Below are 26,797 nucleotides of genomic sequence, written 5' to 3'. Positions count from 1 at the left end.
TCTCTTGTTTTTTTATTTCGTCGTGGCGATTTTTGTTACGAACATATGACGTCACAACCACTTAAAGTCTGCTTTTTGTTCATTCGTTCATGCAATTTCTACTAAAGTGCGTGTGTGACGTCATTTTTCGCTCTTAGCGGAGCAAGTTTCTTTGTTCATTCGCGTGATTAAATTTTTGGCCACATTTGACTTACCTCACTCTCAAAAATGACTTCCACACTTTGAAATTGACTTTAAAATACTTTAATTCACAGACATAAGGTCAAATGGGTGTGTGTCACTTTAAATGAGGTTTTTTGAGAGCAGCTAATAGAGGCAGCAAAAATTTATACAGATTTTTAATCAAAATATAACATATCAGCCTTCAATGAAATGAAGAATTTTTTGGGTCCTTTTTTTTATGTTTTTTAGACTGCGGATCTACGAAGCTCTTGCGGCTATTTTTTTGGCAATCTGCCAGCTATGTTTTTAAATGTGATGCACCTATCCAGATTTCTGCGGACATTCTGTGCGAATGGTGAGTTCGTCCTGTTAATGGTTTTAGTAACCATTGTTTCAAAACTTGTTCAATCGGATTTTGAGAAAAATAATATGCTTTGTCCATTCAATTTATGTAATATTCGATTAGGATTTTGGGGCAAGAGTCTAGTAGCTGAGTCGCTTCTAGATTGTGGCGGTTAGCTTTCTAAATTTTGTCTCTTTAATTTCAGGTTTTTCTGTTATTCTCGTGTTTATGATGCTTGTAAACGGTCATTAACCGTTTAGCCCCCCAATCCTTCCCCTTGTTATTTAGTTCAAATTTATTGAGTTCATATTCATAATCGCTGTAAAAGTCATATCTGTAACTTTGATTTTTCATGACTTTCAATGCCAAACCTTTTTATTCATTATCATACATGAATTTCATCGTGCCACACTTAACTTTGATAGTAAATGCGGGTATAAACCACACCTTTGTAAGCTATTATTTAACAAGCATACTAGCTTCTAGAAGAACATACAGCAAAATAAACTCTTGAAAATCAGTCGTTGTCTCTGAAAGCGGATCAGACTAAAGAAAAGATAACAAATTTTGGCGCATCCTCGGTTTTAAAACCGAACCATCGACTCACAATACAGACAACTTAAAATTTCTGACTTGTAGTTTTTCACTAAAACTTTAAAAAATCCCACCACCTAGGTGAATTAAACGTGCTATATATTTTTTCCATCTGATATTTTAGCACTTCAAATTTCTAGACTGTCAGGCTTTCTAAGTAAGTTACAGTTCGATTACTTTCCCCCTGCATCGTTCATTGCACTCCGAACATTATGAGGCAATCCGCTCAATGCAGTTCTCTAGTCCATGCGGCTAGAGGTCGCACATTTGCTAATAAGATTGACTGGGGCCTGAGCGAGTGAGGCTGCGGGTTCTCTTTTGAACCAACGCATATGCTGACGACGGGGATAGTCGAACATATACATAGGTAGCAAAGCCTGATCTTTCTAAGATTATAGCACGTTCTAGTTCAGCTAAAACTCTCTGACCCTAAGTCTAGCGAAAGAGCATTTCAAATTTCAGGGTTTGATTAAGCCCTTCTTACATTCAAACAGGTACTCTAGCTGATTCTGATTTACACCCTGCTGAAACGCAAGTGCAAAAGTTTTTGTTTCTGGGCACAAAATTTTCTAAAAAGTAAAACAGTATCCTCCCCAGGTTAGGGTGTTTCTGTGCGACCGTGATCAGACAAAACCCTCCCCACAGCGCAAAGCGTGCATAATATAATTTTATAAAAAAACAGCATTCAAGCAAGATTTGGTAAAACATAAGACAACCAAGCCATTAATAGATGTCCACAACAGCAGTATAAATAGCATTCAAATTATTTATAGATAGAAAAAACAATAAATAAGCGTTCAAACAACATTTAAAGTGCTAACTAAAAGTGCAGTGACTAACACTCATAGTGCAATAATTTTTTTTAGTGAATGTCATCGTGCAACCATAAACAATGTAACCATTAACCAATGAGAAAAGCCAGAACCATGTCAAGCAAAACCAAAACAAAGTCAACCTCCAAGGCTCAACTCATGCAACTCTTGAAGTTCAAAGTCATTGAGTGGGAAGCAGCACAAGACCTACTCGACGAACAAATGCAACAAACAGAAGCAGCAACAGACCTCCAAGAGCTCGTTGACGAACTTCGACAGCAAAAAGCGGATCTTGATCGCATGTGTAACGAACTCATAGAACAGCAGTTGACACAAGAAGAGTTCGACACTGTTGCTGCAGAGTCTGCACGGAGAAATTGCAAATGGCTGAGAACCAAACAAAAAGTTAGATTGCTTCATGGGTCAAACCATCAAAAGTTCATCTCTTCCGACACCTCCTCGGAAGAACCCAACAAAATACGCAGCAAGGTGGTTGTTTCAGGAAGCAGACGTAAACAACCAAGCGGAATGAGAAGTAAAACGCCAATGCAAAATGCAGGTGAAAACGCTGAGAGCTGGGATGAGGTGTTCAGTTCTGATGACCATGATGGTGTACCGTTCAAAAACAGTCATCGTGATCTTCAAAAAGAAAGAACAAGTGTAGAAAAACACAATGCTCAGCAACAGAAACCAAAAGAGAACAGTGAGATACAGGAGCATCGCAGCTTCGGTGAAGATGCGAAACAGGTTCAGAGTTGCCCGATTGTTGATGTGAATGTTCCAAATCAAGGTTTTGCTACCCTCAATATTTCTAGCGATCAACCATCAGACACTGTACTAGAATTCCTGTACAGCAACCGGATTTCAACAGCAAGCAATGCCTGACAATTTCGCTCAAACTTTTGCAGACAATCACTATCCGCGGGATCAGCAGCAGTCACGTCATTTGCTCGGTAGTCAATTGGATCACTCATTCCCAGAGACAAACAAAATGATGAACGCTCCCAACGGAGAGACCAACCGTCACTTCAATTTCATGCCACAACAGTTTTCTGAGCAACAGTTTCAACAACGACCCCACAGTTCTGAATGGACCAACCATCAAGTAATGATGAATGCGTTCATTCTACCAAAGACTAGTCTTGACCATTTCTCAGGCGATCCTTTGATGTGGCATCAATGGTACAGCTTTTTCAAGTCAACCATTCACGACAATCCAGCTCTTTCAACTGTTCAGAAAATGACATATTTGCAAAACTCGGTAACTCACAAAGCAAAAGACTTCATCTGTGGTTATTCTTACAACGGAGACTTCTATGAGGAGGCACTTCAGGAACTTATCAGAAAGTTTGGAAAGCCGCAGCATGTTGAGTGCGTACCTCACACAACTTGAACAATGGCCTAGGACCAGAATGGATGATCCCAGCAGCTTTGTAAGTTTTGCGTACTTCCTCAGACGTTTGGTACAGACCTTTCGACTTCACCATTTTGAATCGGACCTGAAGGCTTCTGCAGTAGTTAAAGTTGCCAAGGAGAAGTTGACAACACCAATGACGATTCGCTGGAATCAACATGTAAGGAGCATGAGAATAGAGCAGCCAAATCTGGCTGACTTTGCAGTTTGGATAAGCACATATGCAGAGGCATGCGAGGATGTGTCTCCACAAAGACTACAAAGGACAGACCGGGTTGAACGGCCTTGCCAAGGCCAGAAACACTCCAACATAGTTCTTCAAGCCAGCTCAAGTTGTCAACTATGCTCTGGGGATGACAACCTTGGTCGCTGCAAAGAATACCTGAGCAAGTCTAGCTGACCGTCAGCAATTGGTGAGGCATCACAACTTGTGTGTCAATTGCTTGAAGAGGCATGAGAGTGGATTTTGTTAATCAAAGATTCGATGTCTTGTAGACAGATGCAATGGGTTTCATCATTCAACTCTCCATCGAGACGACTTCAGGACTTTGCAGAGAAGTAATTTCCAAGCAACGAGTAAAGGGGGATTTCAATCCAGGAACAACTCGGTGCAGTCAAACTACGGTAGAAACTTCAACCATACAACGTCTCAGTGGTCAACAACCAGTAACACGCCAAATACCAACAACAGAAGGGGATACAATCAAAACAGTTTCAACCCTCGTAATCCAAGCTATGGAAACAACAACTCGCATCAAACTGCCAATCAGCAGCACATCAATCCCCAGCATACTAATGACAGAAGTAACCATCACTTTCAATCAGTGACTAGCAACGAACTGAATGATGATTCATCAAAACTTCCACGGGTGCAAAACCACACTTGTAGCAGAAATCGGGAACCCACATGGGTCAGAGCTTTTATTCAACTACAGGTAATACCAGTCACGCTCTTTTACAAAGACTTCAACATAGAGACCTATGCACTTTTGGACAGTGGAAGTGATAATACACAGATCACACAAAACATTGCTGATGCTCTTCGGATTAGAGTCCCCAAAGATATAGAACTTCCTCTAGCTTTGCTACATGGGGAGCACAGTGACAAAAGCTGATGTCATGATTGGAATTGGTTCACTTCACAGCTCAAAACCGGTGACAAGTCTTCCTGTGTACGCAACCTCCATTGAGCAGTTCCAGATGTCAATTGTCCCCGCAGAAATGTTGAATAGACTTTGTAGAGACCATGATCATTTGGCAGAAATCAACTTCCCACAAATTCGTGACAACAAAGTTGGAATGCTCATAGGGGCAGATGCTTTTCTGGCTACTGTTCCAAGACATTTCACTACCGGCAAACCAGGAACACCCTACGGAGTCAACACACTGTTAGGATGGACTTTGACAGGCCCTGTGCCACAAGAGTACTTTCAACCAAACCATAAAGGAAGCAGCAACCACAACATCACTCTTTTCAACCATCTCAAGCGAGGTAGTGACGACCCGGACGAAAATCTTCTACATCTTTTTTGGACCTTTGAAGGTGTCAACTTTAGTCATGGTTCTACGAAGGGACACAATGAAGAAGACCAGAAGGCAATAAAGACTTTGGCAGAGACCACACATCACAACAGGGAGATTAGGACTCCCTTGGCGAGAAAACATCACGCTACCCAACAACTACTTCATGGCAAGGGTTCAGTGGCACGCCCTGCAGAAGCGATTAGAGAGAGACTACCAACTGAAACAGAGATATATGACCACTATCTTTGATGATATGGATAAGGGATACATAGCAGCTGTTACGAACCAGGATGCAAAGAACTTTTGGTACCTACCGCATCATCCCGTCATCAACAAGCAAAAACCACACAAGATAAGACGAGTGACAAATACAGCCTCAAAATACAAAGGGGTTTCTTTGAACGATGCACTGCTAACGGGACCGGACCTTTTGTGCAATCTACGTGGACTTCTTCTACGGTTTCGTCAGTACAAGGTTGCAGTAACAGCAGACATAGAGGCTATGTTCATGCAAGTTGGAATCAGAGAAGAAGATCAAGATGCTCTCCGTTTTTTGTGGAGCGACAATGATCAGGAGAGGACATCCAAATACCAACGACTCATTTTTGGAGCAACATGTTCTCCTGCCTGCGCAATTTTTGTTCTGCAAAAGTGCGCCAACGATAACAGACAAGAACATCCAAAAATCTTTGACTCAATCACAAAACAATTCTACATGGATGACTTCATTCAAACATTCTCAACAGAGGAAGAGGCAATGGCGGCTATTTTCCGGCGATCTGCCGGGTAGGTTATTCACTTCCAAGGCTAGGACCTGTTTGGTCAAAGCAAAGGGCAGTGGATACAAAACAAAAAACAACTGTGTAGTTTCCACCGTTTTACCATTTCCGGCGCATATTCCTTGTTGCATAAGTTTTGGTCGACACCAATTCTTCTGATACGAAGGGTTTTTTGAAAACGTTTTTTAAGGGGAGTCAGCTGATCACAAAGGCAAATATTTTAAATTAATCGGTGCTTTAAGAGTTGCAAGTTTTTGTCTTATATTTAATATCTGCGGAGCGATAGCGGCTATTTTTGAGGCCATCGTGGTTTTAACAATCCAAGAATTGGATTGTATTGGTGCTCTGTCTTTTTTTTTATTCTTGTAAGATTTTTTCACACCATTTTTCATGACTTTGAGCTTTCAAAACGCGATGAACAGCTAACGCTCAGTGGGCATCGAGTTTCATTAGAGGCACTTAGCCGCGTTTAGTTGTCCCTCATGTGCTTAGAATGTTGAAGCTACCGGGAAGGCCGAAATTCATGGTTAGAACTTCATTTTTAGATGTTTTGAGCCCAAAATGTTGCAATTTTTCCGCGTTTTTTGGTTTTTTGTACAACCAGTCTTAAATTGAGGTTTTTAAAAGTCGATAAATGTCTGACTGAAAATTTTTTTGGCCATGGAATGGTTTTCAGCCTTTTAGTATCATAAATTATAGCATTTTTTTATGAAACTTTTTGAAAATATTAGTCTTTTGTTCAGTTTTTTTTGGGTCAGGCAACTTCATTTAGGGTTTGGTAGTATTTTGTTGAATGGTTTCTAGGGGGCAAGGAAATGGTTTTCAACTTTTCTATATTACAAATTTTTGCAACATTTTGATAAAATTTCAATTATTTGAAATTTTCCGAAATTTGTTGTTTTCGATCTTTATAAGGCAGTGACGCTTTTTAAGGCTTGAAAAGGGATACTGCATAGTCTCTGGAGACAATGAAATGGTTCTTAAGATATTAATATTACGAATTTTGGCAAACTTTCGTTAATATTTGGAATTGTTTAAAACTTTCTTTATTTTTTTTTTCGTCATTTTCTGATTTTAATGATGGTTGCTGGCTAAAGAACCTTTTTAAAGTTTTGCAGATAGGTTACTTGACAGAAATCCAGGAAAAATGGTTGTGAGCATTTTCTGCGAACTTAAGAGACTTCTAATTTTTTTACTCAGTTTCAAGCATTTGTCATATTTCACGTTTATCTACCTTTAGTGGCAAACAGATCTCTTTCAAAAATTGTGTGTGAGTAAATGAGTATATTGAATTTTATCATATTTGGCATTTAGGGTAAAAGATTCAAGAGTTTTAGCAATTGTTATTTTTTGTTTAATGTTTGTTTAATTTAGTTTCTCAACTACTATTTTGTCTTTTTTGCTGAGATTGTTCAATTGATCATCAGGTCAAGCACATTATTTCTGTTTTTCATTGAATTCTTTGTATTGTATTGCAGGACTTGTCCTGCTGTGTTTTTTTACTTTGTCGTCACTATCGATGATTCTAGCGATCGTTGACTTTTTCGATTTTAGTGACTTCTACTGCTTTGCAGTTAAAGTTTGTGGGCGTGACGTCATTCATTCTGCTTTTAGGTCAATTGCTTGACTTACCTCTCAAAAAAATGACTTCTGAACTCGCTTTATGAATTTTAAAATCTATGAACGTTTACTAGTTAACGATCAATAGTGTTCATCTAAATAGTGCCAAACGTATATACCCTAATTCTTGAGTATTAGAGTCTTGAGTTTGTGATTTTGAATATTTTTTTTTTGAGAAAGCTCTTAAGGTTTTTTCATTATAGAGAGTATGTGTCTCATAAAAATGACAGTCCGAATCTAACCCAAATAGTCTAGTGGTCTTGTAAATGACTGGTGGTCAATTTGTGTATCTAATTTCTTTAGTAGTTTCAATTCCATGGAGGCCACGCGTCTATGGCGGTTATTTTCTGGCAATCTGCTGGCTATGTTTATCAATAAAAAGTTGAAACTTCTCAATTTTTTAAGATTTGTAATAACAGTATTTCTAAAGCATGAATGACAAAAAAATGGTTTGAAGAATGGACAACCACAAGCAAAATGGTTTTAGGATGAGTCATGATTATTTTAACACTCATTTTAATCTAGCATTTTGGATCCATCAAGCTACCATCAAGATAGCCGGTCATTATTTTCTACAACTTTCAGTCACAATTGCGTGTCTTTGTTTTGCGTATCGTCATGACAAATTGTACAAGATACTTTGGCAACTGATTTTATCCGATTCCCTCATTTTAGTTTTTTATCTAAAATGAAGTTGGCGCGACAATATTTTGAATTGAACTTAATAGATTTAAAAACGAACTTTTCGATTTTCTTGATTTGCTACGTTCGAAGCAATTATTGTATTCTCCTTTGTTGTTTTTGTTTTATGCTAACTTTTTGTTTGACAGTTTTTGTACCCAGATTATTCTTTCGCTGGTATGAGGATTTTGACTTATCTTCAAAAAGAAACGGGGCTGTGTTTTTGATTCACCGAAGCTGCTGAGAATGCTAAACTCCATGATGTTAAGGAGAATTATTCACCTTCTCTTGCCCTCCCCCAACCCCAAGCTAACTTCAACTAAATCCAACCTCTTGTCAATAGTTCGAGAGCAATTAGTCCGATGGTAGTTTGATGTTTCACATCATTTGCAGGTCAGATGGCCGCATGATCTTGGAACCACAATCTTATGACCAATGACGGGAAAATAAAGAGACCAAAACATCTTTTGAATAGCGGTCGAAGTTAGCAAACTGTGATCACTATGAAAGGCCAGTGGAAAATTTGGTTATTAATTGCTTTCGAACAAAGTTTGTATCAATTAAATTAGTCCAATTTTTCGCCTAACCAATTTTCTGACGTTTTTACCTTTTGTCCTTACAAACGGGATAAACAGCTAAAGCCCGGAGGTCATTAAGCGGCTTAGCAGCTCTCTCAGCCTTACCGGTCTCTAATTTTGTGATTCATCGAAAGTGTTTTGAGGAGACATAAATTCATGATGTGAAGGGCGGTTCTTAATCTAAGAGTTTGACCCCCTCTCCAACCCCCTACCACCACCGCCCTCTGACCGCAACTGGCTACTACAGGAATCAACTGCTCACCGGTCGTTTGAGATCATTTCGCCCGACGTTAGTCATTTATGTTTAATAGCCGCCCTCGGCCGGCTGTTATTAGATTTGTAGACCAGTTTATGCGGCATGACGTTTGACTACCTCTGTTATCTAAAATAATATTTAATCAAAGTTTTCTGAAATAATTTTTGAAAAAATAGAAAGAGGAAGCAGGTAAAAAAATTGTGGTTCATTTTTTTTCTATTCTACAGGTTTTATTTTTTTGCTCATATGCAACCATTTAATTAATATTTCAAATGATTAGTGTAGTGGTTAGAACCGATAATAAAAAATAAAAAAGTGGTCTTTCTAGCCAACGATCAAGCAGTTTTAAATCGCCTGTGGATAGTTTTAGATTTAATTAATGACGTGATTCAGTTTCTTTCTTCGCTGCCATTACCAATGGTTCACTTAATGCGTACTACTAACCATATGTATACATTATGGCCGCTTCTCAGCTACGTGATCTCAGTTTGACGTTGTTGTTTTTAACAGTATTGTCAGCAGTGCGTTCGGATGAAGATTCGATCAAAAGCCAATTGGATTGGTACATTGGAGTATTGGGAATCAATTTAGAGTATCCGCCAAGCCCTTCTAATTCTTATTTACTGACACTAGAAACGGACAATGAGGATTTGTCTGAACTCGTTTTTGAGCTGGATCAGTCTCCACAGTTTTACAGTTCCCATTTATTCTCGACTGAAGATCTATCGAAACGAAGCAAATGTTTCTTCAAAGGTTCAATTAGAAATTACGTATCTACAGAGTTGTCAGTAGTGCCTGAAGCATCCAAGAATAAAGCCAGAATTAAATTTTGTAATGACTTTTTGTCTGGTTTGTTTGCGCTGGAGGGGAAAATGTGGAGCATGCACACAGAAAGCGATGGTTCGATGCTTATTTTCGATAGCAGTTCCTTCCGTCGTCCTAATAATGCTTCTTGCCCTGTTACGTCAAAGGACCCACACGTCAGTGATGCTTTTGAAAAGACTAACCTTTTCCATGATGAAATGGTGCTTAGTAGATTGAAACGGGACACGTTGGATCAATCTCGTTATGTTGAGATTTCACTTTTCCACGATGCTGCCTACTTCAATAAGTACAACTCGGATATACGAAAGGTGGGTTTCAACTCTTAAATTAAAATGAGTGACTAAGCAAATCAGCTTTTCTTCAAACCCGCTCGATTAATAGTAGCACTATAGTAATAATGAAATATTATATTCTAAGACTGTTTTTATACAGCGCATATTTTGATCATGCACTGTCACGGCCCAATTTACTGTTGTAATAGCGCGATTCGTTACTGATTTACGATGTGACGAAGGTCCGGGTACTGTTCTTAGCTCCAGTAGAAGAGTTTAGTTAGCTCTGAAAACCTATCCGACTGTTGATGTTTAGGTGCTCTCAAACGAAGTTGGTAGCTATTATATTAGTCCTGCGGTCTTTTTTGTAATTTTCGCTGGACCAATCTCCCTCCAGCCTACTCCACCTGGCGATTTGGAACCCCCGTCCAACCCTCCGAACCCCCCCCCCCCCCATCGCTTGACCCCACTGAGCCCCCTTTCGCTCACACCCCCTCCAATGCTAGCATCCCTGAGCCCAAGCTGGCTACTACCAAAGCCAACTGGTCGCCGGCTGTCTGGGCAATTCACCCGACGTTAGTCAGTTGTTTTCTTTTTCCAGAGCGCTAATGTGAACAAGCTAAATCGAGTTTCCAGTGACAAGGGGGATCTTTTCCGTTTGTGCCCCCCCAGTACGTTATGCGCCCCCCAATTACAGAGCACGTGTCATTACATGGTAAATCATTATGTAAAAATATTGCACGTGCGTCTGGGGGGTGCAAATAATATGCGCCCACTAAGCTGGGGGGGCACGAACGGAAAAGATCCGACAAGGGTTTGTTGAAGTGGAAAAGGCCAACATTGACGTGAACAGTTATTAATATATAGGCGTTTTCAGGTGCAGAAGAGTTAAAATTTCAGCCTGGTTGTTATACATTGCGAATCGTAATGTCCCTGTTTGCAAATTCCACCACGGTGCATTTAATAGCATGAATTTTGAATTCACTGTGCTGTTTATCACCTATGCGTATATGCTTATGATGTAACTTTTGCCTTTTGCAGATAAATGACCGCGCCGTAGACATCATAAATGAAGCCGACGTCTATTACTCTTCAATTACTGGAATGGATCTGAATCTGGTTCTCATCGACGTTGTTGTGTGGCAGTCTGAAGAAGATGAACCTTATGAAGTCTCTTCATCAGCTGGCAGCCTCCTGACTAATTTTCTCAACTGGCGGTACAGCAATCTGAACGACTTGATCAGTCACGATAACGGAATTCTCATCAGTGGCCTTGATTTCGACGGGAGTACAATTGGACTGGCATACATGAATACTCTATGTCAGGATACATTGTCAGGTTAATAATTTATCCAATAAAATTATGAAAAAAGATGGCATTTGGAGCATTTGTATTGCGGAAGTAGATTTCTGAGACCCCTGTTCTCGTTCCGAGTGCCCAAAATGAATGAACTGATTGCAGAGTCTTTGCTTTATTTCACGTTGTTGTTCCAACCCCAATTTGGGGGTGGAACTTTAAGCTAGGGAACTTTTTTGTTATGACATCCATGATTGATCAAAATCTTCTGCGCCGAGAAATAAAAAGGGGGATATCACTGCAAAACTGTTGGAAAACTAAATCGAGGTAAAGAATTTGACTTTTTGTGTACTGTTAATTTAATATTTGTAGGATGTATTGTGCAGGATGTAATATTTAAGCTTCGAGAATTAAAATAAGTTTAATCATTAGTTGACAGTATCTACTCAAATGGATGTATTGGACTCTTCTTTCACTCGAATGCAAGTGGCACGTCTTTTTCATCAATAACTTAGTGTTCGAAACAGGTATGTTTGGAGTCCTTGAAAGCTGGAATTAAAGAGCAGGAGCAGAGGGATGAGAGTGGTTTCCTAATTTAAGCATATTTTCCGAGAATAATTTTTAAAAATTTAGAAAAATTGTGTTCTTGTGAAATATTTTCATAGCTGCGAGGCTGTAAGCTGAGCGTAGCTAAATTGCGTGTTAGTGGTTTTTTTTACAATTCAAAGTGTTTTTTTTAAGATCTTTTTCATGATTTTGGAGTTAAATTGAAGTAATAATTTTGCTCCCGCCGGAACAGGAAGTGGGGTAAAAATGCCAAAGGTTTTTTTGCGCTAATTTTGAAGTAGTGCTTGAGCAAACATTCGCTTTCTCGCTATTGGGTTTTTCGTTCACATGCGGAGATTTGACATGATTTTTGCTGTTTTTCCGATTTTTTTTACTTCTCAAGTAACCTTTTCACGCTTTCGTTCTTCTTTTTTGAGTGATCTCTATTGTTCTCACTCCGAAGTAAAGCTTCGTGCTAAAATAAATTCTATTACAGCGTAGCACAAAGAAGGGCCTGATAGCTGAGTGGACAGTGCTTTTTGTGAGAGACCTGGAGTTCAATGGAGAGAATCCCGGCGTAGTCAAATATATCTAGGCTACAACCCCTGAATTAAGTAGCCTCGCCTGTCGTTCGAGAGCAATTCTTCCGGCATTAGTCAGTTTATGTTTCTGTTTAGTCAATGAGAAGTCTTTGAGTTGTGTCAGGATTTGTCCTGCTGGGTTTTTTGTTTCGTCGTCTGACGCTCTTTTTGTCTTAACCTTTGTTCACACAGCAAAGTTGAAGAAAGTCAGATTTTGTGAATGATTTCTTCCTCTCACCAACGGCATTTGCGCGCCTGACGTCATTTCTCAATATCTTTAGCCACATTTTTTCGGTCACAAATGATTTAACTCACTCAATAAAGGGACTTTTGGACTTTAAATCTTAAATATGATCAGAATTAGTTTAAGGACAAAGCAACCAATTTGCCTTATAAAGGTTGCTATTGAAAAAGCTTTTTGAGCGGCGTCGATAACTTCTTCAAATTTTATCAGTGTCTGTCTCTACCTGTATTACATGGCAAGCAAGTCTATTTCGCAGCTATTCCTGCAATCTGCCGGCTATGTTTGTTCAGCTATAGCTATTCGCTTTTTACGCTATTTTGAATCGGGTTTTTGCGAAGGTTTTCTTCAAAATGTATGTTGCTTCTTAATTTCATATGCACAAAATGTCTTATTGTCAATACTATCTCTAACAGCCACTAATTTAAAAAAGTTACTTGAAACGTGGTAGGTTTTTACGAATTTTTTGTAATATGCAGTTTTTTCTTGCGATGTTTCAAACTGAATGAAGTCTGTTTGAAAAACGGGGTGGTTTTCTTTTTTACCCATTTTTAAGGGCGTATGAATACTTTTAAATTTTTAGGGCTTGCTGGTTGAAGGCTTACTGGATAGTCTAAGAAACAGAAATTGGTTTTGAATATATTATTATTACCAATTTTGGCAACTTTTCAATGCAGTTTGAGTTTTTATCGATTTTTGGATATACCTGTCTTCGGTGGCCAGTATTTGTTCTCTAGTGTTTGAAAGCGGGTTAGTGCATAGTTTCAGGTGGCAAAAAGTTGTCTCCAAGATGTTATTTCAACTAACTTTTGCGGCTAAATGGCTTTGAAAATTTGGAAATTTGTTTTTGAAAATTTTGCTGTATTTAGAGTATTTTAATCTTTAGGGGCCTACGTAAATTTGTCAAAGTTTTCCATTGGTTACTGCGTATATTTACCGGAGCTCAATTTGATTTTCAGGATATTAGCGGATATTAACTTGGGTAACTTATCTGTAGTTTTGCTCATTTATTCAAATGTAAATTTTCTTGTTCTTTCATCTGTTCGTCTGTCATATATGCAACCTATTTTCTGTTAGTTTGCTTTTTAGTTTTTTGTTCTCTTTTCAAATTTTGGAAATGTTTTTCGGCGGTTTTAATTAAACTTTAATAAACTTACGGTTCAAGTTTTCAATAAAACTTTAGTGAGCGCGGTCATTTTGGCTGCTTTCTCAAAGAGGATTTCTTGACATTAGATAGGTTGGTGACATCTCTGCTTGACTTCTTCTTTTCCTAGTGGCAGCTCTTGATAAAGTAGCTTCTCTCCTTCATCGAAACTTTCTCCTCCATCGGCATTTCAGGATGTTTTCAGAGTACTGCAGGCAAAATGAATTTAAGTAGGCAATAAAGTTTCTCGTATCTTGAAATGTGTTGTGCTCATCGCTCATTTTCCCGGAGGTTTATTAATTGCTCTTTAACGAAGTTCATAGCAGTTATTGTAATCGTGTTAGTCTCTTTTATGCAAATTTTTTGCTGGATCGTTTTTGCGCTTTTCTTCTAGAACATTCTTTGACTTCTCAAGTGACTTTTTCACGCTTTTGTTCTTCATTTTCGAGTGATCTCTTTTGCTCTCACTCCGAAGTAAAGTTTGTTGCTAATATAAATTGGTTGCAGCATGTCCACAAGAAGGGTCTGATAGCGCAGTGGGAAGAGCATGCGGATAGGTCAATGGTTTGAATTCCGGCGTGGTCAAATAATTTTGCGCCTGTCGTTCGAGAGAAGTCTTCCGACATTAGTCGGTTTATGTTATTTTAATTCAATTGAGACTTGTTTTAGTACTCACAAATGTTGACAAATGTTTTGTAATAATTTTGCTCCCGCCGGAACAGGAAGTGGGGTAAAAATGCCAAAGGTTTTTTTGCGCTAATTTTGAAGTAGTGCTTGAGCAAACATTCGCTTTCTCGCTATTGGGTTTTTCGTTCACATGCGGAGATTTGACATGATTTTTGCTGTTTTTCCGATTTTTTTTACTTCTCAAGTAACCTTTTCACGCTTTCGTTCTTCTTTTTTGAGTGATCTCTATTGTTCTCACTCCGAAGTAAAGCTTCGTGCTAAAATAAATTCTATTACAGCGTAGCACAAAGAAGGGCCTGATAGCTGAGTGGACAGTGCTTTTTGTGAGAGACCTGGAGTTCAATGGAGAGAATCCCGGCGTAGTCAAATATATCTAGGCTACAACCCCTGAATTAAGTAGCCTCGCCTGTCGTTCGAGAGCAATTCTTCCGGCATTAGTCAGTTTATGTTTCTGTTTAGTCAATGAGAAGTCTTTGAGTTGTGTCAGGATTTGTCCTGCTGGGTTTTTTGTTTCGTCGTCTGACGCTCTTTTTGTCTTAACCTTTGTTCACACAGCAAAGTTGAAGAAAGTCAGATTTTGTGAATGATTTCTTCCTCTCACCAACGGCATTTGCGCGCCTGACGTCATTTCTCAATATCTTTAGCCACATTTTTTCGGTCACAAATGATTTAACTCACTCAATAAAGGGACTTTTGCACTTTAAATCTTAAATATGATCAGAATTAGTTTAAGGACAAAGCAACCAATTTGCCTTATAAAGGTTGCTATTGAAAAAGCTTTTTGAGCGGCGTCGATAACTTCTTCAAATTTTATCAGTGTCTGTCTCTACCTGTATTACATGGCAAGCAAGTCTATTTCGCAGCTATTCCTGCAATCTGCCGGCTAGATTTGTTCAGCTATAGCTATTCGCTTTTTACGCTATTTTGAATCGGGTTTTTGCGAAGGTTTTCTTCAAAATGTATGTTGCTTCTTAATTTCATATGCACAAAATGTCTTATTGTCAATACTATCTCTAACAGCCACTAATTTAAAAAAGTTACTTGAAACGTGGTAGGTTTTTACGAATTTTTTGTAATATGCAGTTTTTTTCTTGCGATGTTTCAAACTGAATGAAGTCTGTTTGAAAAACGAGGTGGTTTTCTTTTTTACCCATTTTTAAGGGCGTATGAATACTTTTAAATTTTTAGGGCTTGCTGGTTGAAGGCTTACTGGATAGTCTAAGAAACAGAAATTGGTTTTGAATATATTATTATTACCAATTTTGGCAACTTTTCAATGCAGTTTGAGTTTTTATCGATTTTTAGATATACCTGTCTTCGGTGGCCAGTATTTGTTCTCTAGTGTTTGAAAGCGGGTTAGTGCATAGTTTCAGGTGGCAAAAAGTTGTCTCCAAGATGTTATTTCAACTAACTTTTGCGGCTAAATGGCTTTGAAAATTTGGAAATTTGTTTTTGAAAATTTTGCTGTATTTAGAGTATTCTAACCTTTAGGGGCCTACGTAAATTTGTCAAAGTTTTCCATTGGTTACTGCGTATATTTACCGGAGCTCAATTTGATTTTCAGGATATTAGCGGATATTAACTTGGGTAACTTATCTGTAGTTTTGCTCATTTATTCAAATGTAAATTTTCTTGTTCTTTCATCTGTTTGTCTGTCATATATGCAACCTATTTTCTGTTAGTTTGTTTTTTAGTTTTTTTGTTCTCTTTTCAAATTTTGAAAATGTTTTTCGGCGGTTTTAATTAAACTTTAATAAACTTACGGTTCAGGACAGAAGTTAAGAATAATCTGGAAGAGAAATTCTTCGTAGTGGCTTCGCAACTGAAGGATATACGATTAAACGAAAAACAAATAATCGCGACGCAGAAAAATCATGCCCGATTTCTCAATAACGCAATCGCAGTTATCGAGTCGAACTCTCGCAGCTTAATGGCATGTTCTCAGTATTTCTATGCTCGGGATCAAAAACTCAAACTCCAAATTAATTTAGCAAGTTCATTATTGGCTCTGAATAACGAAATTAAAAGCTATCGAATTGCGACCTGCGCTTATCGGCTAACAATTTTAAATGCCGTAATGACAATGGTCGAAAAATTAATTCCAATGACATTGTTACCGAAAAATGTTTTAGAAAAAATACTTGAAAAAATTGCTAGTCAACAAGTGAAATCAACTGACAGACTTACTCTCGCAATCCCGCCAGCTCAGATTCTATTATATTACGAAACTAAGTTGTTGACAAGTGTTTCCGTGGAAGAATATGGAATGTTATTTCGTTTGGCAATACCATTTGCATCAGGATCAACCGCCTTGAATTTATATCGCGCAATTACTATTCCGATGCCCACTAACGACTCGGATGGCTATGCTTCACAGTACGAAACCGAGGCTGACTATATAGCTGTTGCTGAATCTACCCGAAGGATTGCATTGTTATCACAGCACGAAATTGATCTTTGTATCGGTTCCAGTAGCTTTTCAGTTTGCACTAACGGATTTTCTCTGGAAACTGCGGAGGATACGTGTTTGGGAGCAGTTTTACTTGGAAACCAGTTTGCTGCTCTTCAAAACTGCAACATCAACACAGTCAAATTGCCCGTGAAGGAGAAAGCGAAAAACTTAGGGAATGGAAAGTCGCTTATCATATCTGCAACAGAGCAGTTTGATATGTATTTGAGTGAAATGAGAGATACCAATCCTCTCAACAGAAAGAAACTTAATGGTTGTAAGGCATGCGTTATAGAACTAGAATGTGGAACCAAAATCGAAACTCGATTTATGGAAATTCGTGCAGATATGGTGTCCTGTAGGAATGATTCGGTAATGCGAGTAGACGTAAATTTAACAGAACCACTTCGTTATCTATTTTCAAAAATCCCATCTCTAAATGAGATGCCTCATATAGCAACGGAGTCGCAATCCAGACAGCAGATTATTGAAAAAGTTCAACTGAAGATGACAACAAACTCTGATTACTATCGCAAATCATTTGACCGGTTGAATGAATTAACAACACCAATAGTGGAGGATTTGAAAATTATCCGTCCTAGTTTGAGCAGCAGGTTTACGGAGAGTTCAACGTGGAAAATGACTATTTACTTTGGTCTGATATCATTTGTGATATCATCGGTGCTGCAATTTTTATTCGGATATTTTTGCAACAAATACAGAAATCGTTACAACTTAACAGATATGCTAATTGGGCATCAGCAAATCAAAGTGAGGCCGCTTGCAGTTGTAAGTGATGCCGAATACAGTTTTCTTCAAACACAATCAAATTCTGAACTCATGAGGAAGTATTTCATTTTAAAGGAAAGTGACATACGAGAGAGAGTAATGCCATTAGTGCCCAGTTATTCAAGCAGTTCACCAATGAACGAACTTTGTGAACAAATTGCAATGCGAATTCAAAATTCATAAATCGCTTTCTTACACAAGGCTGTGGTCATTTTCGCTTAATAAATTGCTTTCAAATGCTTTGAAAATGCTTTCAAAATTTTCTCCTTAATAGTGATAAAATTTAATTTTAGAGGCGCAGTGTCATGGTACAATTGTTTTTGATTAGAATCTTCACAATTTCCCATGATTTAGTATCATAGTATTTAAACTTTCTTTATACAGATAATATGGAAAATAGATTGATCTGAATGGTTACAATTGTAAAATAAAATAGTTGGGTACTAACCAAAAATAGAAGTAATTGGAAGAGTTGTGGGATAGAAAGTTGAAGAAGCAAGAAGTTGATTGAATTGAAAGATCAGTAGAAAATTGTTTTATTAAAAGGGAAATACCACACAAAGAACTCTTAGCATTCGATGGCCTGAAATAAAAGGGAAAGATAACCTCGAAAATCTGATTAAGTCTAAACTAGAATGTAAATAAGATGGTGACAGGTAAAAGTGGTCTATGATTCCTTAAAATGTCGTGTTTTTACCTAAATAATATTGAATCGAAAAACCTTTACATTCAAATAGATCTTATACAAGCGAAAATTCTTTCTTATTTCATTGACACTGAAAGTTCAAAAATTTAATTACTTTATGAGACAATTATCTCAAACTGCCATGGCCTCTCTATAATTGATAAATCGAACTTCCAACATAGTAAAGTTTTAGCTCTTTTAGATTCTACCAACACAAAAATTTACCTATTATCAGAGAAAACCTTATTTTGTTTAACAAACTGAAATGTTGCCTAGCATTGTTGACGCACTTATTGATTCGGCTCATACGGAAAATTCTTTGGAAATTTTCTATTTATTAGAGACAAAACTTATCTTTCAAAACCGTTCTTTAGAAACCTTGTGTATTATTACTAACGAAGAAAAAGGAGTAATTTTTCTTGTTGTTACCGGAGATCATGAAAAAGAGGAATTAATTATTCTCACACTCGACAAACACGCTTTCTTATATCTGAAAAACTATATTCTCATTGCAACAACAGTCGAACTTGCTATTTTTGAATTTGAACTTCTTCACTTATTTGGCACTTACATGACAGATGTGGCAGCAGCAGCAAATGCCATTGCAACTGCTATAACAAGCATCGGTACAGCGACAGCAGCTGCACAACCTGCTCCTACAGTTCAGCTTACGCCTTTCTCAGGGGGCCTAACAGAAGACTTTCGTGTGTTCAAAGAACAAATTCAAAGCTCAATCACACTATCACAAGTTCCTAACGCCGGAAAAGTTGACTATCTTAAATTGCATTTAAGCGGGGGAGCACTTAGTTATTTCTTAGAATTACCAGCAGCAAGTAAAGCAGACCTTACAACTGCTCTCAGATCACTTGAGACTCGATATGCTAGTCAAAATCAACTGGAACTGTATAAACTTAAATTTCAAGAACGCAAATTCAATTCGACAAAGGAAACACCGGAAGATTATTTGACTGACCTGATGAAATTAGCAAACATTGCATTTCCAAGCACAACAGGAGCTGGCGCAGTTGATAGAAGTGGTGAACGAACAAGAAGAACTAGAGACGCATTCATTGCTGGAATGCCAACACAATTAAGGCTCAAACTCTTACTGCGTCCTGACACCGATACAGTTGACAATTTATGTTCGCAAGTGTCTAAACGACTAGTGCTTAAAAGTATTCTTCCAGACGATGAAGCTAATGCTACAGCATATAACGCCGTCACACAACCAGAAACTTCAACGTCATTGGTTACAGCAATCAATTCAGTTATTGAAGCACAAAAGGATCTTGTAAAAAATCAAAAGGAAATGGGAAAACAAATGACAAAACTGGACAACAACTTCAGGAATAGTCGAGGAAACTACTCTCGTGGATATACTCAATACAGAGGTAATTTTCAAAACAGAACACCGAGGTGGACTGGACGACTTCAACAAAATTGGACTCCGAGAAACCAAGGTCAAAGTCGCCGAGGATACGGATACAACAACAATAATTACAACAACAACAATATTTACCGAGGACAACAAGGATACAGATCAAGATTTAATCCTATCATCTGCAGAAACTGTGGGCAACCGGGTCACATTGTCCGTGACTGCTTCTACAAAAAACCACCGGAAAGAGGCGGACATTTGCCGTATGATGTTTATACTGGACAATCAAAAAACTAAGTAAGCCACAGCCTGAAATTTTTTTAATCAACACTAGCTCACTCAACTAACAGAAAATTTATACACACGCACGGTGAAAAACTTTTCTACGTATACCTAGAATTCGAGAACTTTTATATCGAAGCTTTGCTTGATACTGGCGCATTTTCTAGTGCAATGTCTCTTCCCAATTTCGAGAAAATCAAAGTACAATGTCCTCACTTAGTGAAATCACAATCTGAAAGTATTACAAAAACAGTAAAAATGGCAGATGGGACTTCCGCTTATATAGCTCTCAAGTGTTGTCTCATAATATCAATCGGCGGACAAACATTTCAAGAAAATTTCCTAGTCTTGCCACAATTAAACTCGACTCTACTTGGGATGCCTTTTTCAAAAACCACGAAATTGTATTTCACCCAAGTAAGGGACTTCTTTATCTGCCTGACTATACTTTTACGATACCTCAGAAAAATTCGAAGACAATCACAAAAAAATATGTATTAGAGAATGTTTCACGAGTCTCTATTGCAGCAAATCAGCAGGAAATCTTAGAGTGCAAATTACAAAAAGAAAACAGACACTTGGAAAATGCAATAGGAATAATAGAACCTTCAACAAAATTTGAGCAAAAGACAGGACTCTGCCTCATGTCATCCATTAGTAAAGTCGATAATAATCTAAACACAAAGGTGGGAGTTATTAATCTTCTCCCCGCAAAGTAACAATACCTCCAAACACAAGAATAGGAAAATTCACAATTCTCACGCCAAAACAAGCATCATTTATAATTCCTATTCATCCTTCTCTCATCAACACAACAGAATCTACACATTCAATCTTAGAAAACAAATCTACAAACAACAAATCAAATTACTGCCCATACTACAATGATGGATTTTGGTTCGCCACTCCAGAAAACTGCCCGAATGCTACAACGCTTTCTGGCGTGCAAAGAAAAATATATGACACAATAGTTAATTTCAAAAAATTAGAACTACTTGATCCAACAAAGGACACAAAAAGCAGAAACGAATTTCTTAACAGGTGGACTGGACGACTTCAACAATATTGGACTCCGAGAAACCAAGGTCAAAGTCGCCGAGGATACGGATACAACAACAATAATTACAACAACAACAATATTTACCGAGGACAACAAGGATACAGATCAAGATTTAATCCTATCATCTGCAGAAACTGTGGGCAACCGGGTCACATTGTCCGTGACTGCTTCTACAAAAAACCACCGGAAAGAGGCGGACATTTGCCGTATGATGTTTATACTGGACAATAAAAAAACTAAGTAAGCCACAGCCTGAAATTTTTTTTATCAACACTAGCTCACTCAACTAACAGAAAATTTATACACACGCACGGTGAAAAACTTTTCTACGTATACCTAGAATTCGAGAACTTTTATATCGAAGCTTTGCTTGATACTGGCGCATTTTCTAGTGCAATGTCTCTTCCCAATTTCGAGAAAATCAAAGTACATTGTCCTCACTTAGTGAAATCACAATCTGAAAGTATTACAAAAACAGTAAAAATGGCAGATGGGACTTCCGCTTATATAGCTCTCAAGTGTTGTCTCATAATATCAATCGGCGGACAAACATTTCAAGAAAATTTCCTAGTCTTGCCACAATTAAACTCGACTCTACTTGGGATGCCTTTTTTCAAAAACCACGAAATTGTATTTCACCCAAGTAAGGGACTTCTTTATCTGCCTGACTATACTTTTACGATACCTCAGAAAAATTCGAAGACAATCACAAAAAAATATGTATTAGAGAATGTTTCACGAGTCTCTATTGCAGCAAATCAGCAGGAAATCTTAGAGTGCAAATTACAAAAAGAAAACAGACACCTGGAAAATGCAATAGGAATAATAGAACCTTCAACAAAATTTGAGCAAAAGACAGGACTCTGCCTCATGTCATCCATTAGTAAAGTCGATAATAATCTAAACACAAAGGTGGGAGTTATTAATCTTCTCCCCCACAAAGTAACAATACCTCCAAACACAAGATTAGGAAAATTCACAATTCTCACGCCAAAACAAGCATCATTTATAATTCCTATTCATCCTTCTCTCATCAACACAACAGAATCTACACATTCAATCTTAGAAAACAAATCTACAAACAACAAATCAAATTACTGCCCATACTACAATGATGGATTTTGGTTCGCCACTCCAGAAAACTGCCCGAATGCTACAACGCTTTCTGGCGTGCAAAGAAAAATATATGACACAATAGTTAATTTCAAAAAATTAGAACTACTTGATCCAACAAAGGACACAAAAAGCAGAAACGAGTTTCTTAACAAATTTTATTGGAAAAACACGGACTTCACAAAAATCGAACGCAAAAAAATGGAAAACCTTTTAGTAAAACACCACAAAATTTTTGCTAGACATCGACTTGATTTAGGGAAAAACACAGATTGCCTAGTTAAACTCACACCAGAACATGAAAGACCGATCTATACTCCGAATCCAACAACAGCTATTCACTTACGAGATGAACTTCTTATCGAACTAGCCCTCATGTAATATTACGACATTATAACAACACTGCCTTTTTCAAAATATTCTTCACCAATTTTTGCTCAGAGAAAATCATCAGGTAAACTTCGAATCCTAATTGACCTCAGACGAATAAATCATTTACTCAGACATGACTATAAAAATAACAACTTTCCTATTCCGACCATGGCAGATGCAACTGCGCATTTAGCAGGCAAGAAAATTTTCGCAAAAATGGACTGCAGTCAAGCATATTTCTCAATGCAAATGGCTGATGAGCTGAGCATACAACTACTTGCATTCAACTTTGGTGGCCGAACTTTTGCATTCAAACGACCAGCACAAGGACTTAGTAGGTCACCAACTGCATTCAGTTCATGTGTAAGCAAGCATTTACAATCATGTGTAACAAACGATCAATGTTTTGTTTATTTTGACGACCTAGGCAGTGGTGCTATTGATGGAGAGTCCTTGATACAAAATTTAGATCACATTTTTGCTTGCATTGAAAAATTGGGATTTAAACTTTCAATGGATAGGTGTGAATTCGGTATTCGAAAAATTAATTTCCTGGGACATACAATAACTGAACATGGAATCGCTCCAAACAAAGAAAAAATTGAACAGTTTTTGAAAACAATTCGAATGTTTAAAACGTTGAAACAAGTGCGCAGACTAATTGGCTTCATGCAATATTTCGCTAAATTTATTTCCAACTTATCTGTGAAACTCCAACCATTTTTTCAATTGTTAAAGAAAGAAACTGACCTAATAACTACTCAAAAACACCAAAATAGCCTTGACATTTTGAAAAATAGTTTGAAGGAAGCATGTAACTTATCTTTAAAAATGGCTAAACCAGGATGCCAATTCATAATAGTCAGTGATGCAAGTTATTACGCAGCAGGCTATATTTTGCTTATTGAAGACTATCATGACCACTCTCTTAATCCAAACGAAAAAATCTATGCACCAGTGGCATTCGGATCGCATTTATTCTCGCCGGCTCATCTAAAGCACTCAATTTTTGTGAAAGAATTTTTGAGTGTTTATTTTGCATTCGAAGCTTTCGAACACTATATTTGGGGAGTTACTTCAAAGCCGATAATTGTATTAACCGACAACAAGAGTGTCAGTCGATTCTTCCAAGCAAAAAGATTGCCAACAAATATCTGGAACGCAGTTGACTATGTACTTTCTTTTCATTTTATGTTAGGACACATACCAGGGAAAGCTAATGCTGCAGCCGATTATTTATCTAGAATTCATGTTAATCCTGGAACAAAATTTAAACTGAAGATTGATACCAAAGTTCCGATAACAAACATTGACATCCAAGTTTTGTCGAACACGCCAGATAATAGTCTAAGTTCCCTTTAAAACGATTTTTACACGAACAAAAAAATTCAAAACGCTCCTATAATACAAGTTCACGATGACGAAAATACGTTTGATGCTGAGATAACAGGTTTAATTGATGTTCAAAGTGGAACACTAAATGCAATGTCGGAAGAAAACCCTCTGGATAAATTATATCTGAACTAGTCAACAAACACTTTAAATATTGCTTTTGAACAAAAAAATGATCCTGACATAAAAGAAGTCATTGCTTGGCTTCGAGAAAAGCAGAAACTAGACACAACGTACAGATCATATGATCAACAAAAGTATTGCAAACAGTTCAGCAGACTAGTTTTAGAAAACCAGACATTGTATCGGAAATATTTTGATCATACAGGGAAAATTATTACCAAACAACTAGTAGTTCCAAAACACCTAAGAAAATAACTCCTATATCGAATTCACAACTCAAAACTGAAAGGACATCTGGGCATCAAAAAAACCATTACTGAATTCCGACGAAAGTACTATTTCCCAGGGTTTACTGAGTTTCTGATAACCTATATAAACAACTGTCTGTCATGCTTGCAAAGTAAATCAGTAAATCAAGAAACAGTAAGACCACCACTAAATCCAGTTAGTTCAAATACTAGCTTCCCTGCAGACCTACTCGAAGTTGATATCGTGGGCCAAGTACCTAAATCAGGAGGTTACTCATATATTGTCACGGCAATGGATGTTTTTTCAAAATATTTGTTTGCACAAGTAGTAACTTCCCCATCAGCAGAGGTAGTAGCAAAAACCTTAATGCAATGGTTCATGAGACACTCTTACATACCAATGGGAATTCTTACAGACAAAGGCTCTGCATTCACCTCCTCTCTCATTCGACAACTAGCAGAGATGCTCGAATTTCAATTGAATCATGCTACTGTAAAACACGCACAAACAATTGGATTATTGGAACAATCACATGGACCGTTGAAAAGATACCTCAAAATTTACGAAAATCAAACTAAACATGAGTGGCACAAGTATGTTGATTTAGCAGTTTTTCAACATAACACTAGCTATCATACTGTTTTGGGATGTCCACCATCATTGATATTTCATGGTAGAATTCCGTTTAAGCCAATCGACTTAAGGTTTAATAACAAAACGTTACCAAAATTTGAAAGTAAGTTTGACTATATCAGTGATCTTCAATCAAAGATGTCGACGCTATTCGGTGAAACTAAAGAGTCATTAGTTTTGTCATTCAATAAATACCGAGATTATTTTGACAAAAAAGCAAAAGCTTTTCCACTGAAAGTTCACGAATACTGTATGCTTTTGAATCCACAAATTTCTAATCAGCATGAAAAAGTAGGAAAATTAGAATGTAAATGGACTGGGATTTATCGAATTGAAAAAGTTTTAACACGGAGTAACTATTTGATCCGAAAAGTCAACACCAACTTTACACAAATAGTTCATAGAGTCCGTTTAAAACCTTTTAAACCACAGTATAAAGTTGAAGATATAAAACTGATAGACGACAAAAACTTTTGCGAAGATCCACTGATCCCCGAAGTTTTAAAAGAACCTCAATTATTTGATTGTCAAGTTGAGCACATAGTCTACAGACCAATTGACAGCCGAAGTACCCCTTCAGTTATAACTACAATAAAAACACAACTACCAAAAACGTCAGAAATTCCTCATCAACCAAGGCCGAAAACACCTCCAAAAGCACCAGAAAATGTATCACAAACAACCACCCCAACGTTACCACCATCACAAAGCCCATCTCCAACTTTCAAAACTCCACCAGACGATTTGCCTGATAAAAATGATATTCTAAGTAGCCCGACCAGGGAAAAATTTAATGAGCCCGGACCAAGCAGCACACCGACTTCAAATTTAGCAAAAATCTTAGCTCGGAAAAAACAGGAGAGAGACCAACAGCGCGAGGCTCCAGACTCAACACAACAACCCTTAATTCCTTCATCACAAAATCAAACTGAACTTCAAACGAAACCCAGTCAAATACCGAAACCCAAAGGCGTAATAACAAAAAAATCTGGGCCACAAGTAGCAAATACAACTTCGAAATACGGACGGCAGCGCAAACAAACTCAATTTTTTGGAACTAATACTTAGCATGTTATCTAATTTTCCCGATTACCACCTTATTTTAATTACCAACTTAATTCAACTACCAAACTTTATGTTAACACCCTAATGAAAAATTATTTTTATTAGGTTTATTTAAAAATTCAACGTACCTTAATATTAGCCAGCTATTAGTTCAAAGACATATAATTTCTTGGATAAATTTCTAACTTAGTGAATGCAAGCTGCAAATTTCAAATAACTTAGAATAAAATGGGTAACCTTGAATGATTCATGATTCTGAGTGCAAACATATACATATCTAACTCGATGTAGCATGGTTTCTGCTTAGCTAACAAAAAGCCATTCCAAAAGCGCCTCAGGGTATTTTGGAATGGTACGGAATGCATACACATAAAATATTAACAATTCTTATACATATAAGAGATATGTTATTACCTAACTTAATACATTAAAAAGTTGGAAAAAACTTAAAATATTCAAAAATGAAGACAAAATTGAAAAAACTAAACACACAGCTTTGAAGCCCTGTATCATACCTATCAACTACTGAAATATCAATTTGATCCAACTGCATGTGTCTACGGGGGGTTCAGTTAAGTAAATACTGCTTACAGCTCAAATTGATCACAATTTGAACATTACACAGTGTTGCCATTTTGAAATTGCCACTTCTGAGCATGCAGAATTCACCAGCCCACTAGCTTTTTCAGTACAGGACACTTTTAATAACTCCAGCATGCCCAAGGTCGACACAGGTTCACATTTTCTCCAACTAAATTTCTTGACATGCTTTATCCACGTATCTAAATATACTCCTGTTACATATGGTACAAGTTGTATTTTACATATAATAACATTAACCTTGCTCTCGT

General features: G+C 37.4%; 3 protein-coding genes across 3 annotated transcripts in view; all 3 read left to right on the top strand.

Moving 5' to 3' along the window:
• The window catches only part of LOC142334629 (uncharacterized), a 418,890-nt gene that overhangs the window by 168,976 nt on the left and 223,117 nt on the right, over positions 1-26,797 (top strand). The window lies entirely within an intron of this gene.
• Positions 5,103-5,639, top strand: LOC142334974 (uncharacterized). The gene has a single exon (XM_075383302.1). It carries the CDS (start codon positions 5,103-5,105, stop codon positions 5,637-5,639), a length of 537 nt encoding a protein of 178 aa, XP_075239417.1.
• Positions 9,107-26,797, top strand: part of LOC142334619 (zinc metalloproteinase-disintegrin-like berythractivase) — a 65,614-nt gene continuing 47,923 nt past the window's right edge. Inside the window, exons 1-2 of the mRNA XM_075382799.1 lie at positions 9,107-9,896; positions 10,902-11,199. Of these exons, the coding sequence (XP_075238914.1) occupies positions 9,222-9,896; positions 10,902-11,199 (973 nt within the window). The 5' untranslated portion in view covers positions 9,107-9,221. The remainder of the gene's footprint in view (positions 9,897-10,901; positions 11,200-26,797) is intronic.

The sequence above is a fragment of the Convolutriloba macropyga genome, chromosome 2, assembly GCF_964194025.1.
Source record: "Convolutriloba macropyga chromosome 2, txConMacr16.3, whole genome shotgun sequence".
NCBI lineage: Eukaryota > Metazoa > Xenacoelomorpha > Acoela > Convolutidae > Convolutriloba > Convolutriloba macropyga.
The sequence above is the reverse complement of the archived record's forward strand: the minus strand, read 5'-3'. Positions and strand labels throughout refer to the sequence as shown.

Coding starts and splice junctions, on each gene's coding strand:
- LOC142334974 (XM_075383302.1), top strand. CDS start 5,103: ATGGATAAGGGATACATAGCAGCTGTTACGAACCAGGATGCAAAGAAC.